Raw genomic sequence first — 19,151 nt, 5'->3', positions numbered from 1 at the left:
GGGGTAATCAACCTATTGTAGGCGATGGTGATGTGGGTATTGGGTAGACTGGCTAGAACAGGAAAACCTTGGGGGTAATCAACCTAGGGTAGGTATTGGTGATGTGGGTATTGGGTAGACTGGCTAGAACAGGAAAACCCCGGGGGTAATCAACCTAGGGTAGGTATTAGCAGGGCTCCGGAAAACCACTTGTCCGCTCGTCCATGACAAGTGGAAATCAGATTTTGCAGGTGATTTAGACTAATAACTAGTCCAGCGGACCAGTACTTTTCCAAAATATCAAAGTAAAAATCCACTTATGTCTTTGCTCTCATTGTGTTGAAATTATAAATAAACCCATTTGTTAAAAATTATCACGCTCAGTGGGTATAAGATGCTGATGCGGTTGCATTATTACAAGTCCCGACACAACCAGAAATGAACATGCGGTTTCTGGTCTGGATGAGTGCAGAGACACCCCGAAATATACATCCAGTCCTCGTCGTTCTTAAAATAGAACTTATATTTAACGCAGTTATAAAATCATGAGCAGACAGCTGATGCTGCACACAAACGTTTCAGTGACACACGGACAACAAAGTGAACGTACACAAACAAATTAAATGAATCAACAGGTAAAAGAAGGAACATTGGCATAGCAAATAATGTTTTGGAGTGTTTGCTTACAAGGGGTCGAGTGTCCGAGGCGTGTAGCGCCGGAGTAGGGGGAGGGGGAGTTTTCCTTCCCAGATCGGTGGGCAAGTAGTTTCAAAAGTTTTTCCGAAGCCCTTATTGTTGGTGGTTTGAGCAGGGATAGACTGGCTAGTACAGGAAAACCCTGGGGGTAATCAACCTAGTGTAGGCATTGGTGATGTGGGTATTGGGTAGACTGGCTAGAACAGGAAAACCCTGGGGGTAATCAACCTAGTGTAGGTATTGGTGATGTGGGTATTGGATAGACTGGCTAGAACAGGAAAACTTTGGGGGTAATCAACCTAGTGTAGGTATTGGTGATGTGGGTATTGGGTAGACTGGCTAGAACAGGAAAACCCTGGGGGTAATCAACCTAGTGTAGGTATTGGTGATGTGGGTATTGGATAGACTGGCTAGAACAGGAAAACTTTGGGGGTAATCAACCTAGTGTAGGTATTGGTGATGTGGGTATTGGGTAGACTGGCTAGAACAGGAAAACCCTGGGGGTAATCAACCTAGTGTAGGTATTGGTGATGTGGGTATTGGGTAGACTGGCTAGAACAGGAAAACTTTGGGGGTAATCAACCTAGTGTAGGTATTGGTGATGTGGGTATTGGGTAGACTGGCTAGAACAGGAAAACCTTGGGGGTAATCAACCTAGTGTAGGTATTGGTGATGTGGGTATTGGGTAGACTGGCTAGAACAGGAAAACCTTGGGGGTAATCAACCTAGTGTAGGTATTGGTGATGTGGGTATTGGGTAGACTGGCTAGAACAGGAAAACCCTGGGGGTAATCAACCTAGTGTAGGTATTGGTGATGTGGGTATTGGGTAGACTGGCTAGAACAGGAAAACCTTGGGGGTAATCAACCTAGTGTAGGTATTGGTGATGTGGGTATTGGGTAGACTGGCTAGAACAGGAAAACCTCGCGGGTAATCAACCTAGTGTAGGCATTGGTGATGTGGGTATTGGGTAGACTGGCTAGAACAGGAAAACCCTGGGGGTAATCAACCTAGTGTAGGTATTGGTGATGTGGGTATTGGATAGACTGGCTAGAACAGGAAAACCCTGGGTGTAATCAACCCAGGGTAGGTAGGTGATGTGTTCGTTTGTATGAGCAGAAATCTATGATGCTTCAACCGATGTATTGTTTTCATGTAGATTTTCATCTGAAGCAAGCAAACCAACATTGTGTAATATGTGTGAGTTTTCTCATGTGTATTGTCCTTTTTGTAGAATTTCCTGGATGGGGGAGTAGTCAACAATTTAGTAAATTTAGGAGGGGGTGGAGTACCTAGAGCCCAACCAGCTAATCAAAATGATCTAAACAACCCACCAATGGCAGCGCCCAATCCTGCAGCCAATGAGGATGAAGGAGATGATGACGGAGGCATGGACGGGGGTAACAATGGCAATAACGCAGCACAAGGTTAGAGACTACATGAAGATTATTTAGATCAGATGTATGAACAGAAAAACACAAACATTCAACAGACAAATACTTATTTTCTTAAAAAGCAGAAATTAAATTTATATAGAAATGTGAGAATTGATTTTATTGGTATTTGTTCTGTAATATTTTATCAAGTGTATTAGTGGCTAACTATTCCCTTATGTGATATGTCATCATGTCAAATAAGATAATCTATCCAAAGTTACTTTCTTTACATACTAAATTGGTTTGTTTCTCCACTAGATGACAACAACTGGAACCCTATAGAGTGGGACAGGGCAGCAGAGGAGTTAACCTGGGAAAGGGTAACTGTTTGCTTGAGTAAATTACTTATATTGTTTCTTGTTGCTTGGCCGCAAAAAAATAACTCGACATTTTATTCCACTTGTCTCACAGTAATTACTTGGTAACTGTCCAACAGAATTTCAGATACCGGTAATTACTCTTATTGAGTCATCCCACAAAAAAATAATTATATATGATAAACAGAACTCTAATATGCCTCCAGTACACAGACAGGCATGCACACATTTGGAGGTAGTTGCCAGGTGGCATAGGATCATCAGTAGTTAGTGCCTGATAGTTCAGCTAATGTACTTTTAAAGTGCATCATGATCAGTGTGACTTATTTTAGCTATATAGGGCTCACTTAATTAAATGTTGCATAATGATGATAATAATGTAACCAGCAAATATCGTTTAGGAATTGAAAAATTAGTGCTTACAATTTTCCTTTAGTGTAATATTATGTGATGAACGAAATTTTGCTGAATGTTATCACGTAATCTTAACAAACCTTAAAGTGGAATAGACAGTAATTATTCACTAACTTGTTTATACTTGTGCTACACACTCAATTTCATGATGATACTTGTTATCTAAATTGCCAGTGATAATATAAATGTAAAGGCATTTTATTAATTTGTTAGTAAACAAAAAGAAATAACATCAGTTGAATTAATTTTATAACTTCTGATAAGCAACAATTATTTTCAAATTGACATAACGACTTAAATATTTCTGTGTCTGTCCACAGCTGCTGGGTCTGGATGGCTCCCTGGTGTTCCTCGTAAGTCATGTCTGATCTCTAACTTGTAGAAGTGTTGGCATGAAAATACAATTTCAATAAACATATCAGGAGTCATGTTTCTGGTATTTAAGTGAACGTGGATGTTTGAATCATACATGTTTTAACATTTTAAAACTAGATATAGTTTCCCTTTCTTTGTAACTGCTTACGTCTGATCTAGGTCACTTAGAACTTGTGGACTTGATGTTATAGTATTGTTTAGGTTTACTTACAAAGGTTTAGGTTTACTTAAAAAGGTTTAGGTTTACTTACGAAGGTTTGTAACTGGAACATTTTACAATTTGTATTCTTTGCTTTGGGATAGAGTACTGTTTGGGTTTTATATAATGTCTACAATATATATAATTGTCTTACAGGAACATGCATTCTGGGTGTTATATAATGTCTATAATGTATATAATTGTCTTACAGGAACATGTTCTGGGTGTTATATAATGTCTATAATATATATAATTGTCTTACAGGAACATGTGTTCTGGGTGTTATATAATGTCTATAATATATATAATTGTCTTACAGGAACATGTGTTTTGGGTGTTATATAATGTCTATAATTGTCTTACAGGAACATGTGTTTTGGGTGGTGTCCTTAAACACGCTCTTCATACTGGTGTTTGGTAAGTTATACAGTTAAACCAGTATAAAGCTATTAAAACACAAACTGTCAAACCAATAAGCTAAATAATACAAACTGTCAAACCAATAAGCTAATTAAAACAAACTGTCAAACCAATAAGCTAATTAAAACACTAACTGTCAAACCAATAAGCTAAATAAAACTCAAACTGTCAAACCAATAAGCTAATTAAAACACTAACTGTCAAACTAATAAGCTAATTAAAACACAAACTGTCAAACCAATAAGCTAATTAAAACACAAACTGTCAAACCAATAAGCTAATTAAAACAAACTGTCAAACCAATAAGCTAATCAAAACACTAACTGTCAAACCAATAAGCTAATTAAAACAAACTGTCAAACCAATAAGCTAATCAAAACACTAACTGTCAAACCAATAAGCTAATTAAAACAAACTGTCAAACCAATAAGCTAATCAAAACACTAACTGTCAAACCAATAAGCTAATTAAAACAAACTGTCAAACCAATAAGCTAATCAAAACACTAACTGTCAAACCAATAAGCTAATTAAAACAAACTGTCAAACCAATAAGCTAATCAAAACACTAACTGTCAAACCAATAAGCTAGTTAAAACAAACTGTCAAATTAATAAGCTAATTAAAACACACACTGTCAAACCAATAAGCTAATCAAAACACGAACTGTCAAACCAATAAGCTAATAAAACAAACTGTCAAACCAATAAGCTAATTAAAACAAACTGTCAAACCAATAAGCTAATTTAAACTAACTGTCAAACCAATAAGCTAATTAAAACACAAACTGTCAAACCAATAAGCTAATCAAAACACAAACTGTCAAACCAATAAGCTAATAAAACAAACTGTCAAACCAATAAGCTTATTAAAACAAACTGTCAAACCAATAAGCTAATTAAAACTAACTGTCAAACCAATAAACTAATTAAAACTAACTGTCAAACTAATAAGCTAATTAAAACAAACTGTCAAACCAATAAGTTAATTAAAACACAACCTGTCAAACCAATAAGCTAATTAAAACACTAACTGTCAAACCAATAAGCTAATTAAAACTAACTGTCAAACCAATAAGCTAATTAAAACACAAACTTTCAAACCAATAAGCTAATTAAAACAAACTGTTAAACCAATAAGCCAATTAAAACAAACTGTTAAACCAATAAGCTAATTAAAACAAACTGTCAAACCAATAAGCTAATTAAAAGACAAACTGTCAAACACAGCAATATGAAGTTTTGATAAAAAAAAATATCAGATGATGTTTTCAATGTTTAGATAACCATCAATCTGACAGATACAATAAAAGATCGAATTTATATTGAACTAAAGAAATATGATGATGGGTGTTAAGATCCAAAGACTTGTATTAGTTCAGAATCAGTATTTTGATAAAAAGAATCATGAATTTGTTCCTATTCTAAATACATTTGTGAAACTCATTCCAAACATATTTAGCATCACCACACAGAGTTTAAACATTCTTGATTTATGAATCTAAAAGTAAGTAATGTTTTAGCGTTGTATATAACGTGAGTGTTGTGTTTGCAGCCTTCTGTCCTTACCACATCGGCCACTTCACACTGGTAGGACTCCACCTGGATGACTTTGTAAGTAAGATGTGTACTACATGTACTAAACATAACGAACAGATCTACAGCTTTACATAAATCAGTTTTCAAAAAAGTTAAAAAAAAATCTTGTATAGATATGTTGTACAGTTGATATGCCTGCCATAAAGTCTTTTGAATTTCTCAAACTAAAATCTAGAATAGGTACTGTATATGCAGCGTATTCGTGAAAATAAACCTTGTATTTGTCAAAGTGATGATGACTAGATGTGAGTTCTAGCCAATCTGTATTTGATATTTCACAAGCAAACATAAAATATGACATTTTTGAGGTCTGAAAGCGATTGATGTTTTCATCATTAAGACAGTGTGCATAGCATTTCATTTCACTGTAGAAAAATTTCTACCATTTCACAGATTTCAAATTTAGTGGTATAAATATTTTTATGCTAATATATTTCATAGGATTGAAAGGTCACTGTAAATAGTAAAATATAATGAAACCTTTGACCCAAAAACTTTTCTGACTATACCATTAGACCACAACCATCAATTTGTACCCTATTGTACCTTCACTTCAGTCGTATTGTTTGCGTAAGTCTTCATTTCCGTAATGTTTAAGGAATTCCCATAATGATGTGTTGATGTTTCTGATACAGGCGCTGTCCACTCACTTTGAAGGACTGATGACCACCATGATTGGCTATGTAGTAATAGCCGTCTCCTTCGTCATTCTCTACATGATGTGTGCTATAGCTAAACTCAAAAAGTAAGTCTCCCTCATCATTCTCTACATGATGTGTGCTATAGCTAAACTCAAAACGTAAGTCTCCCTCGTCATTCTCTACATGATGTGTGCTATAGCTAAACTCAAAAAGTAAGTCTCCCTCGTCATTCTCTATGATGTGTGCTATAGCTAAACTCAAAAAGTAAGTCTCCCTTGTCATTCTCTACATGATGTGTGCTATAACTTAACTCAAACAGTAAGTCTCCCTTGTCATTCTCTTTGATGTGTGCTATAGCTAAACTCAAACAGTAAGTCTCCCTCGTCATTCTCTATGATGTGTGCTATAGCTAAACTCAAAAAGTAAGTCTCCCTTGTCATTCTCTACATGATGTGTGCTATAGCTAAACTCAAAAAGTAAGTCTCCCTTGTCATTCTCTGCATGATGTGTGCTATAGCTAAACTCAAACAGTAAGTCTCCCTCGTCATTCTCTACATGATGTGTGCTATAGCTAAACTCCAACAGTAAGTCTCCCTCGTCATTATCTATGATGTGTGCTATAGCTAAACTCAAAAAGTAAGTCTCCCTCATCATTCTCTCTGATGTGTGCTATAGCTAAAATCAAAACATACAATATTTTTTTACCAGGATCTACCGTATTTTTGCCATTGCTTATCTCAAAAAGTATCTACATTAAAGACTTCTGATATTTTATTTTCATTGAAAATTTAAATATCAATTAATGTGATAATCATATGAAAGACCTTATCATCAAGAAATCATTCCTTGATTATTTGGGAGAACACAAACATGTCAAGATTTCCTGTTTTAGCATCATACATGGATCAAATAAATTCCTGGAATTTTTTGGTGAAATGTTATTTTCACATTAATTGTATAGCAATTAAAAAGATATTTGATTTATTTGGGAAATTTAAGGATATATTTCTTGTATTTTTTGCCAGGAAGTGAATCAGTTGATGGTTTAATCATTGCTAGTAGTGGCAATGTTTTTGCAGTTTTATTATTATATTCAGTGTTGTTTAAAAAGTATTTTGTTTCAACTACAGGTTTAGAAGAGTACTGGGCCTTTGCTATGTGGTTGTCAAGGTGATGCTCCTGGTAGTCATAGAGATTGGAGTGTTTCCTCTGATCTGTGGCTGGTGGTTGGACGTATGTTCATTGGTGAGTATATGTGTTACAGTAAGGAAAGAACAAATGTGATACGGATATGCATGCATATTGTCGAGTCTTTTTTAGCTCACAGGTGAGCCAAGGACAAAGTGAGCATATCCAAGGCCTGCTACCTGTCTGTCAACTTTCATTGAAAACTCTACTCCTCCTGAACGGCTCATTTGATTTCAACCAAATTTGTTCTTAAGTCTCCTTTAGGCAAAAGAATCAGCTTTTTTATCAATGAAAATTTTGGCCAGTTTGGGGCCAGAGGGGTGCAGTCCAAGGGTGGATGACTCATTAAAAGAGATTTTGATATGTTTGGCATAGATAACAACAATCTGCCCAAGGGAATTTAAGTTGTATAAATAAAGGGAATAGAGCCGAGCCATAAAAGAAAAATACTGAGCTATCTTTAAAAGACAGCTTCCTAAAATGTAGATTAAGGAATTTGGATCAAATTTGGTACGGAGCATCCTTGGGCTGAGAGATTTCATTTTTTTGAAGTGTACCTCCACATGAGAGCAGATTGCATAGTTAAATATGGGAAATGAGACAAGCATTTTTCAAGATCTGATCAGCCAAAATGGTTCAAAGGATCTTCTCATGACCAGTTGTTTTTCACACTTGATTCAATAAAGGAAAAAGTCTAGCTTGTTCTCTGTCATTTCTTGCTTCATTTCAATTGTCGTATTGCCAGGTTTTTTGTAAGTTTCTTCAATTGTTCCTCTCCCTGACTTAACATTCATATTTTTCAAACCAATTCAAATCAACCACCTGTTTTAGTGACAAAGGCAGTTCTTAATTTGAAAACTGAAGTTGATCCTGAAAATATGCTGTTTTTTATTTTTAATTTGTTCAAATTTCAAAATGGATACCTTGTACTCTTATAAGATGTGATGATTTTGACTTATAACAAACGTGTTTCTGGTGCAGTCAATGTTCGATGCGACATTGAAGGACCGTAAGAACAGTTTCCACCTGGCACCAGGGACATCCATGTTTATCCACTGGCTGGTGGGAATGGTGTATGTGTTCTACTTTGCCTCCTTCATCCTCCTACTGCGCGAGGTCCTCAGGCCAGGCGTACTCTGGTTCCTCAGGAACCTCAATGATCCCGAGTTCAACCCAATACAAGAGGTAGGTGTAACATATATTATATACTATAGGACCTTGCTATGCCATACAACTGTGTGATTGTCATGGTTCAGTTATAAAGATAATCACAAACATATCAATTTGAGGTTTTTTCTCTAGAAACCAATGATTCTTAAAAGTAATGATCAAAAGATAGATTTGTGCATTTTACCTGTAAAAAAATTTGGCTATCGCAGAAAATTATGTTGATCTATTTTAACTATCCCTATATTGAAAACATACAGTACTGCAAACATATTTTAAACAACTTGAAATAATTTTTGATTTAATAAATAATACAGTTGTATTTGGTTTTCTGTAAACATTGAATGATTTCTCCGATATAGATGATCCACCTGCCAGTATACAGACATGGGCGCCGCTTTATAGCCTCCGTGGTAGGTACACCTAAAACAGTTTTACTGTGTAAAGTACATGTCTAAGGTAATAAAAGTAAAAATAAGCCTGTTTACGCTTTATAAACAGTACTGTGTATTATTTATTTGGAAAACTATCCTCATACATATTGAATTTGACATAGAGACACTAATGGTTGTTAAGTATGTGTTTGTCATCTTTAGATAATCTTTGGAAGTACAGTGCTACTGATGCTGTGGCTGCCAGTACGGGTGATAAAGAGAGTGCTAACAGGTTTCCTTCCCTACCACGTCATGCTGTCCAGGTATGTCACCCAAGTTGTCAATCACATCAATGTTATATCGGGTCTGCTCTTACTCATAATTACAAAGTATCTCTAGAAATCAGCAAAATTCTGTTTGAAAAAGGAAAATGGTTATTGGCTACCTAGTCTTTCATCACATGAAGTTTATGAAAGACAACTTTCTGTTACTCCTTTCTGTAGGATGTCACAATTGCATTAGCTTTTTCACATTAAATAAAATATTAATACATTATTTGTATATAAGCCCTATTTTCTGTGATGTATTTTATTGGGTCACCTGAAACAAAGTCTCAAGTGACCTATTGCGATCGCCTTTTGTCCGGCGTCTGTAAACAATTTACATTTTCGTCTTCTCCTCCATAACCCCTGACCTAATTTCAATGAAATTTTGCAGAAACCTTCCCCATAACCCCTGACCTAATTTCAATGAAATTTTGCAGAAACCTTCCATGGCCAAAGGTCAACCAACATTGTGAAATATATGGTCCCCAGCCCCCAGGGGCCTGAGTGGCGGGGCCAAAAAGGGTCAAATTGACTAAAATTTCAAAAATCTTCTTTTCATGATCCAGATATGGTAGAACCAAATACCCTTCATAGATGGAAGGGTCTTAAGGTCCTTTACCAAAATAGTGAATTTCATGACCCTGGGGTCTCATGTTTCCCCCTGGGGAAGTGGTAAATTTTACTATAGTTTATATAGGGAAATCACATTTTGGATCAACATTTATTTAATTTTCATCAGAATTAATTCAAACTTGATTAGCATTATCAGTATTTGATAGCAGTTTGATGGTATGCACATATCAGCCCTGACTGACCCCCAGGGGCTGATGGGTGGGCCCAGAAAGGATCAAATCGACTAAAATTTCAAAAATCATCTTCTCAAGATCCAGATATGGTAGAATCAAATACAATTCATAGATGGAAGGGTCTTAAGGTACTTTATCAAAATAGTGAATTTCATGACCCTGGGGTCTCACGTTTCCCCTGGGGAGGGGGTAAAGGACTATGTATGGTTTGGGCCTGTTTTTGGCCCCCAAATGCATCAAAATTCAAAACCTTTAAATGAACTTTGAAATGACTGTTTCTTTAATTTTAAATACCTCCTAAATATTTATTTATATTTCTAATTATTGTTGCCATGGTAACAAGTTCAAATTTGCATAAATTAGAAAAAAATGAATATTCATTGAATATTGGGATATTTTGCATAGTTTTTCTAGGGTCTTAACGTGCTTTACCATAATTCAGCTGACTGACAGAACCACTATTTGTACATAGTACATATACTACCCAGATCTTTCACACTACTTTTGCATTACATGTAGTTCAAGTTACCTTTGTTACAAAATGTTTTCTTTTTCATTTGGCAACATCGATAACATCAGTTTTTACATAACTCAGGTGACCGCTAAGGCCCATGGGCCTCTTGTTTGTTGTATCATAAATCTAATCTAGTATGGCTACTTACAGTGATGCCCCAGTCAGTGAGCTGTCCCTAGAGTTACTACTGCTACAGGTGGTCCTGCCAGCTCTACTGGAGCAGGGTCACACCCGTATGTGGCTGAAGGGTATGGTGCGGGGCTGGACCGTGGCTATGGCCTCTATGTTAGGGCTTCGGTCCTACCTTCTCGGTGACCTTCCCTTACAGGATGGGGTAAGTAGTTCACAAGAAAGCATGCTGCTGAAAAAAGAAATATGTTTTAAGATTCAGTGTGCCTGGTTTGTAATTTTGATTATAAAAATACATTAACTGAACATTAGTCTGTATAAAAATACATTAACTGAACATTAATCTGTGTAAAAATACTTTAACTGAACATTAATCTGTGTAAAAATACATCAACTGAACATTAATCTGTATAAAAATACATTAACTGAACATTAATCTGTATAAAAATACATTAACTGAACATTAACCTGTGTAAAAATACATTAACTTAACATTAATCTGTGTACAAGGTCTGTTAATATCAACATAAATTACATCTGAATTTCATAATTCTTTAGTTGTTAGCAATTTAGATTATAGAATATATTGTGACTTTATGGGTGTATCATTGATGGTGGTGATTTCCAGGACAACGTGGTCCAGGGAGACCCTCCTGCACCCCTGGTGCCCCCAGCCAACAACAACGCTGCACCTGCAGTGGGAGGAGGCCTTGGGGGAGGGTTGGGGGCCGCTCACCAAGCCATGCTACAGGGCGGAGGACCGACAGGCTTTCAGGCCTACATACGACCGCAGCTATTCTATTTCAGGGTGAGAACTACATTATTTGTACTACGTGTGAAATGTCAAAAAAAAAAAAAAAACTTACGTATTTATGTAAATTCTAGGGTTTTATAATACTTGTCTGTATTAAAGTGTCAAAGGTTAATGTAATCATCAACTGATAGATAATTCTTTATGTTAAAATATTCTGTACTGAAAATGGTCACTGTGTTCTCCAGTTTTCTACTCAGTTTAGTTTCGTTAAACAAGCTAGTCATTAAGTCAAAGTTTCTGATTGGATACTTGACTGACAATGTGTGTTCCAAAATATTTATTGGATAGCAAACAAATTCAACAACTTTCCCTTTTTATATAGGCTACATCTATGTGTGTGTTTGTAACCGTCCACTCTCCTGACTTAAACATAACAATTGATCAGCATGTCTTTAAACCTAACTAGTATCCTAATGTGCTGAATTTTACTGATCATGTAACTGATAATGATCACCTCCCTTACAGATGATGTCACTGATAGTGATAACCTCCCTTACTGATCGTGTTACTGATAATGTTTACCTCCCTTACAGATGATGTTACTGATAGCGATAACCTCCCTTACAGATCCTGTTACTGATAGTGATTACCTCCCTTACAGATCATGGTACTGATAATGATTACCTCCCTTACATATCATGTTACTGATAATGATTACTTCCCTTATAGATCATGTTACTGATAGTGATTACCTCCCTTACTGATCATGTTACTGATAGTGATTACCACCCTTACAGATCGTGTTACTGATAATGATTACCTCCCTTACAGATCATGTCACTGATAATGATTACCTCCCTTAAAGATCGTGTTACTGATAATGATTACCTCCCTTACAGATGATGTTACTGATAGTGATTACCTCCCTTACAGATGATGTTACTGATAGTGATTACCTCCATTAAAGATCATGTTACTAATAGTGATTACCTCCCTTACTGATCATCTTACTGATAATGATTACCTCCCTTACAGATCATGTTACTGATAATGGTTACCTCCCTTACAGATCGTGTTACTGATAATGATTACCTCCCTTGCAGATCATGTCACTGATAATGATTACCTCCCTTACAGATCATGTTACTGAGAGTGATTACCTCCCTTACAGATCATGTTACCGATAATGATTACCTCCCTTACAGATGATGTTACTGATAGTGATTACCTCCCTTACATATCATGTTACTGATAGTGATTACCACCCTTACTGATCGTGTTACTGATAGTAATTACCTCCCTTACTGGTCGTGTTACTGATAGTGATTACCTCCCTTACAGATGATGTTACTGATAGTGATTACCTACCTTACTGATCGTGTTACTGATAGTGATTACCACCCTTACTGATGGTGTTACTGATAGTGGTTACCTCCCTTACTGATCGTGTTACTGATAGTGATTACCTCCCTTACAGATCAGGTTACTGATAATGATTACCTCCATTACAGATGATGTTACTGATAGTGATTACCTCCCTTACTGATCGTGTTACTGATAGTGATTACCACCCTTACTGATCGTGTTACTGATAGTGATTACATCCCTTACTGATCATGTTACTGATAGTGATTACCTCCCTTACTGATCGTGTTACTGATAGTGATTACCTCTCTTACAGATCGTGTTACTGATAATAATTACCTCCCTTACAGATCATGTTACTGATAGTGATTACCTCCCTTACAGATGATGTTACTGATAGTGATTACCTCCCTTACATATCATGTTACTGATAGTGATTACCACCCTTACTGATCGTGTTACTGATAGTAATTACCTCCCTTACTGGTCGTGTTACTGATAGTGATTACCTCCCTTACAGATGATGTTACTGATAGTGATTACCTCCCTTACAGATCATGGTACTGAGAGTGATTACCTCCCTTACAGATCATGTTACTGATAATGATTACCTCCCTTACAGATCATGTTACTGGTAGTGATTACCTCCCTTACTGATCATGTTACTGATAGTGATTACCTCCCTTACAGATCATGTTACTGATAATGATTACCTCCCTTACAGATCATGTTACTGGCAGTGATTACCTCCCTTACAGATCATGTTACTGATAATGATTACCTCCCTTACAGATCAAGGTACTGATAATGATTACCTCCCTTACATATCATGTTACTGATAGTGATTACCTCCCTTACTGATCGTGTTACTGATAGTGATTACCTCCCTTACATATCATGTTACTGATAGTGATTACCTCCCTTACTGATCATGTTACTGATAGTGATTACCTCCCTTACGATCATGTTACTGATAGTGATTACCTCCCTTACAGATGATGTAACTGATAATGATTACCTCCCTTACATATCATGTTACTGATAGTGATTACCACCCTTACAGATGATGTAACTGATAATGATTACCTCCCTTACAGATAATGTTACTGATAATGATTACCTCCCTCACAGATCGTGTTACTGATAATGATTACCTCCCTTACAGATCATGTTACTGATAATGATTACCTCCCTTACAGATCGTGTTACTGATAATGATTACCTCCCTTACAGATCGTGTTACTGGTGATGTTTATGTGTGTGACACTCTTCGCCTCCAGTCTTATGTCACTTGTCTTGCCAGGTAGGTAGACTGACAAGTGGAAACTTCACTGTTTTATATATGATTGATATAAAAGAACTGACTGTCAGATTGAAGATTTGGTAAATTGTTAACTTCTTCTGCAGTTTACATTGGATCAAATTTCTGTGCTTTAACAATGCCCTCATTATCAGCATAATGACAGGACAAGATAAAATGTCTAGAAACATGAAGTTTATTGAAGTAAAACATTGCAGAAATTGAGTCCTACCAATATAATTGGTTTGAGATTCCTACAACAAATGAAGAGTTCTCACTGCATGTTGAACTGTTTGTGTTGCCAGTATTTTTCGGACGTAAGCTGATGTCTCTGTGGATGGGGGATGCTAAGATCCATGAACTGTACACAGCTGCCTGTGGTTTGTACGTGTGCTGGATGATCCTCAGGATCAGCACCGTCCTGTACAACTGGATCCCCCAAGGCACCTCCGCCATCCTCAACAAGATCAAGGAGTGGGCATTGTTGGTATGTAGCTCTCTTCATAATAATTAACATTCAGTGTACTCTGTGTTACAGTTGTCTCCCTTGTAACATTCAGTGATAGACATAAACAACCTACTACAATCACTTGCTTTGAGTAACCAGTGGCTGGATAATTTAGCCTTAAGACCACTCACTTCAAGTTTATAACTACTAGTATTACAAAATTCTGTGAAAATTGTTACAATATATAAAGCTGGCTCCTTATTTCAAGGATGGCACTACGATTGGCTGACCCTTTCACATCCTCGATACTCTAGGGTTTACGCTCACTTTCGCTCACTGCACCCCTGGAATATGTCATAGCAAAATTGAAGGCATGCAACTAGCTATTTGATTGGTCTCAGGTAAATAAACCTGACCAATCGCTAAGACTGAAACCTGTCCTTTGTAGATTACAGAAAAGCAACACCCGACTTCAAAGCCAGTCAATTTTACTGTTACGTGTCGACAGATTATTTTGATGTACATCAAAGGATCAAACTAGTCTTCTTGTCTCATCCACAAGATGGTGCAAACTGAGCCTTTGATTTTACTATGACATATTCCAGGGGTGCAGACAGCGTAAGTGAGCATAACCCCTGGAGTATCGAGGAGGATGTTTCCAGTACAGTGTACTTTGTTACATTATCTATATGAACACTGATCTGATGTCTTTTACAGGCCATGAAGTGTATCATTGTGGCTGTGTTACTGATTGGTGTGGTGCCCCTGTTACTGGGGCTGCTGTTTGAGCTGGTCGTAGTGGCTCCCCTACGTGTGCCTCTAGAACAGACACCTATATTTTTTCCCTGGCAGGTAAGTGATAGGATTTTAACTTATTATCAACATATCTTTGTTAATTTCAGTTCATGTTTGAAAAAGACTCTTAAGTACTTACCTGAATATGTATTTAGGTATAAAAATTACTTCAATAGCTAAGTAAAACTTAAGTTTAAATTAAATAATATTCACAAGAGACTTCAGTATTGTTTCAACTATTACATATAGCTAAGTGTTCAGATTAAAGGATATGAATTAGTTCACTATTTTGTGATCTTGACCCTTACTTCAGATTATTTGTGATCTTGATTCTTCTAGATATTAAGTTGTGACTGTATTAAGTTATAAAAGTGACCTTAATCGCCTTAAAAGAAAGTTAGTAGCTTGACTCTCACTACAGGTAATTTATCACGATGTTCTTTCTGTTTACAAGGATTGGGCTCTAGGAGTCCTCCATGCGAAGATTGTGTGTGCAGTGACTATGATGGGACCTGCGTGGTGGCTCAAGAGGGTCATTGAACAGGTAGGTAACACTGCTGACCACTGGTCAACTAATAGGTACATAACATTGGTTATTACTGGTCATTGAATATGTACATAACACTGTTGACCATTGGTCATTGAATAGGTAACTATATAAAACTGTTGACCATTGGTCATTTAAAAGGTACATAAAACTGTTGACCAATGGTCATTGAACAGGTACATCACATTGGCGACCATTGGTCATCGAAACATAAAATTGTTGACCATTGGTCATTGAATAGGTACATAAAACTGTTGACCATTGGTCATTGAACAGGTACATCACATTGTCGACCATTGGTCATCAAAACATAAAATTGTTGACCATTGGTCATTGAATAGATACATAAAACTGTTGACCATTGGTCATTGAACAGGTACATCACATTGTCGACCATTGGTCATCGAAACATAAAATTGTTGACCATTGGTCATTGAATAGATACATAAAACTGATGACCCTTGGTTATTTAACGTGTATGTTAATAATCTGATGTTATTGACACCAGGCTATTTAACAAGTATTTAAACACTAAATTTGCATTTCTTTGTTGAGCAGATACCCACATCTTATTATGTAGCTCTGATATGTACACCTCACTAAAACTTTGTTGTGTTGGTTCCCCAGGTTTATAATGACGGCATTCGTAACATGAACCTGAGATTCATCCTCACCAAGTTGTGTGCCCCAGTGGTTGGTATCCTAGGCATGTCCCTCTCTCTGCCATACGTCGTCGCTAAAAGTTTTGTTCCTTATCTAGGTAAGTATCTTATATTCCAACTTTTGATTTTAGCATAAATATGGATATCATTAAATACTTCAATGCTAGATACCATGAAATGAAAAACTCGAACAGAAATGTTTTAGTATTTGAAATTTCTTAGTAATTTAGAGGGTAGTAATTTAGAGGGAAAATGGTGTACATTGTTTAATTTTTTCAATATCTACAAATAAGAAGTGGATGTGAGTCATTATAAAATATTTCGGGATTAATGCTATTAATGGGTTTGTTTTCCAGGTTTTAATTTCCAGACTCAGAATCTGGTTCTGAGGAGGATATACCCGTTCCTTCTAGCCTGTATTGTATTTGTCCTTTTTGGAATATTCCAAATCCGGCAGTTTAAACGGCTCTATGAGCACATTAAAAATGACAAGTAAGTGCCTTCTTGTAGCATTGATATAAAATTATTACAACATATTCAACTGAAGGAGAACTTTAATTATGGTCTGTCACCTTTGTTTGACATGAAATTAGACATGCTAAATACATTCTATGCATGATATCAATATCTGATATTTTGAATATTTGATCAGGAGGGAAATTTCTGAAACAAAATAGTTCAGATATCAGTATTATAAAAGATAGCTTTTGACAGAATTGTATAATCTTACATTGTGTTACATAATTCTACAATGTGTTTATGTAATCCTACAATGTGATACAAAGTTTCCACAATGTGGTACATAATTCCACAATGTATTTATGTAATTCCACAATGTGTTTACGTAATTCTACAATGTGGTACATAATATCACAATGTGGTACATAATTCCACAATGTGTTTATGTAATTCCACAATGTGTTTACGTAATTCTACAATGTGGTACATAATATCACAATGTGGTACATAATTCTACAATGTGGTACATAATTCCACAATGTGTTTACGTAATTCTACAATGTGGTACATAATATCACAATGTGGTACATAATTCCACAATGTGTTTATGTAATTCTTCAATGTGGTACATAATTCTACAATGTGGTACAAAGTTTCCACAATGAGGTACATAATTCCACAATGTGTTTATGTAATTCCACAATGTGGTACATAATTCTACAATGTGGTACATAATTCTACAATGTGGTACATAATTTTACAATGTTTTACAGGTACCTTGTTGGACAAAGACTTGTGAATTATGAGCCAAGAAAAAGGTTTCTCTCTCAAATCCGTCGCCAAATGTCATGACTACCAAATAGGAAGGATGCCTGATAATTTTAGCTATGTTATTGTGTAGTTGTGGTCACTAGACATGGTGTAGTGACCACTGAGAACATGGATTAATGACCGCTCTAATGATGAGGTGTGGTCTATGTCGCAGTCAGCAGTGAAGCATTAAATGCAGATAAATTTATTAAGACTGATACTCACATTACTGACCACAGAAAGTCGACGTAAACTTGAAAATCTCATTACTGACCTCAAAAAGTCGACGTAAACTGGAAGTGGGGGGAGAAGGATGATATATAAGAGATGTCGGAAATGTTTTTCGATTTATTAAGTAAAACACTGCATAGATTACTAAAGGACGACTGAAACAATTGATTCAACACTTCACATAGGAGTAACAGGCGTGGGATTGATTCAACACTTCAAACAGGAGTAACAGGCGTGGGATTGATTCAACAATTCACACAGGAGTAACAGGCGTGGGATTGATTCAACACTTCACACAGGAGTAACAGGCGTGGGATTGATTCAACACTTCACACAGGAGAAACAGGCATGGGATTGACTCAACACTTCACAAATTAATTAAGGAAGTAGTTTTTATCGAATGTGAGACTTTGTTGAACTTGTGTGTGAAAACTGGCCGTATTTCATGTTATGTGAGGTAAGATTTATTTTGGTTTTGTTAGCTTATAACATTTTGAGGATTTCTGGAATAGAAGTTCCACTATTTATTAACCTTACAGGTATGTTTTATAACATCAACATTTTATGATGTTATGTTTATGATAGGGGACTTGAGGGGGTTGGGGAATAAATAAAACCTGAACTATTTTTGCAATACTATTTCGGCAAGGACCAGAGTTATTGAAAAATTTGTGAGTGCATTAATGCATTCTACATTTAAATGATAGTGCTCTAGCTCTTGAGTCTGTGTGTAAAATAAACTATATATGGGGATGCACAATATAAGGTCTCTATATATCCTATAGGTCTGTATCCCACCATAAACAATGTGAACGCTTACTATCTCTAGATAGTATGTTCCCACTGGATGTTGCTGTAGGGAGATCTATTTAAGTGGGCGTGGCCTGATGTGGAAACCTATTCACTCCTTTTGCCATTAAAATATGTGGAAAGTGAAACGCTGAAATGTTACTCTGGACCTCATAGTGCTTGGTTTTCATTGACCTAAATTACATGAAATTGTATGTATAGATGGGACAGTAGGAAATGGGGGTTAGAACATTAGGATAGTAAGCATGGCATTTGTCTAAATTTACTTAGAACAGCTATCTAGTTACGGTAAGAGCAATCAAAGAGATGATTTTAGCTGATCTTGGTATGGAGTATCATATGCATTAAGGCAAAGGACTTAATGGTGAACAAACAAATGATTTGCCCCCCCCC

At 36.3% G+C, this 19,151-nt stretch overlaps 1 protein-coding gene across 1 annotated transcript in view; it reads left to right on the top strand.

Moving 5' to 3' along the window:
* LOC110458460 (E3 ubiquitin-protein ligase MARCH6-like) overlaps nt 1-19,145 on the top strand; it is a 24,098-nt gene extending 4,953 nt beyond the window's left edge. Inside the window, exons 7-25 of the mRNA XM_021510162.1 lie at nt 1,909-2,101; nt 2,369-2,430; nt 3,162-3,194; nt 3,781-3,832; nt 5,389-5,447; nt 6,068-6,177; nt 7,204-7,318; nt 8,243-8,446; nt 8,791-8,841; nt 9,025-9,125; nt 10,599-10,782; nt 11,206-11,385; nt 13,930-13,999; nt 14,302-14,483; nt 15,162-15,296; nt 15,694-15,783; nt 16,414-16,546; nt 16,805-16,940; nt 17,681-19,145. Of these exons, the coding sequence (XP_021365837.1) occupies nt 1,909-2,101; nt 2,369-2,430; nt 3,162-3,194; nt 3,781-3,832; nt 5,389-5,447; nt 6,068-6,177; nt 7,204-7,318; nt 8,243-8,446; nt 8,791-8,841; nt 9,025-9,125; nt 10,599-10,782; nt 11,206-11,385; nt 13,930-13,999; nt 14,302-14,483; nt 15,162-15,296; nt 15,694-15,783; nt 16,414-16,546; nt 16,805-16,940; nt 17,681-17,759 (2,169 nt within the window). The 3' untranslated portion in view covers nt 17,760-19,145. The remainder of the gene's footprint in view (nt 1-1,908; nt 2,102-2,368; nt 2,431-3,161; nt 3,195-3,780; nt 3,833-5,388; nt 5,448-6,067; nt 6,178-7,203; nt 7,319-8,242; nt 8,447-8,790; nt 8,842-9,024; nt 9,126-10,598; nt 10,783-11,205; nt 11,386-13,929; nt 14,000-14,301; nt 14,484-15,161; nt 15,297-15,693; nt 15,784-16,413; nt 16,547-16,804; nt 16,941-17,680) is intronic.
* Nucleotides 19,146-19,151: the final 6 nt, after the last annotated feature.

The sequence above is a fragment of the Mizuhopecten yessoensis genome, unplaced genomic scaffold (assembly GCF_002113885.1).
Source record: "Mizuhopecten yessoensis strain PY_sf001 unplaced genomic scaffold, ASM211388v2 scaffold9615, whole genome shotgun sequence".
NCBI lineage: Eukaryota > Metazoa > Mollusca > Bivalvia > Pectinida > Pectinidae > Mizuhopecten > Mizuhopecten yessoensis.
The sequence above is the reverse complement of the archived record's forward strand: the minus strand, read 5'-3'. Positions and strand labels throughout refer to the sequence as shown.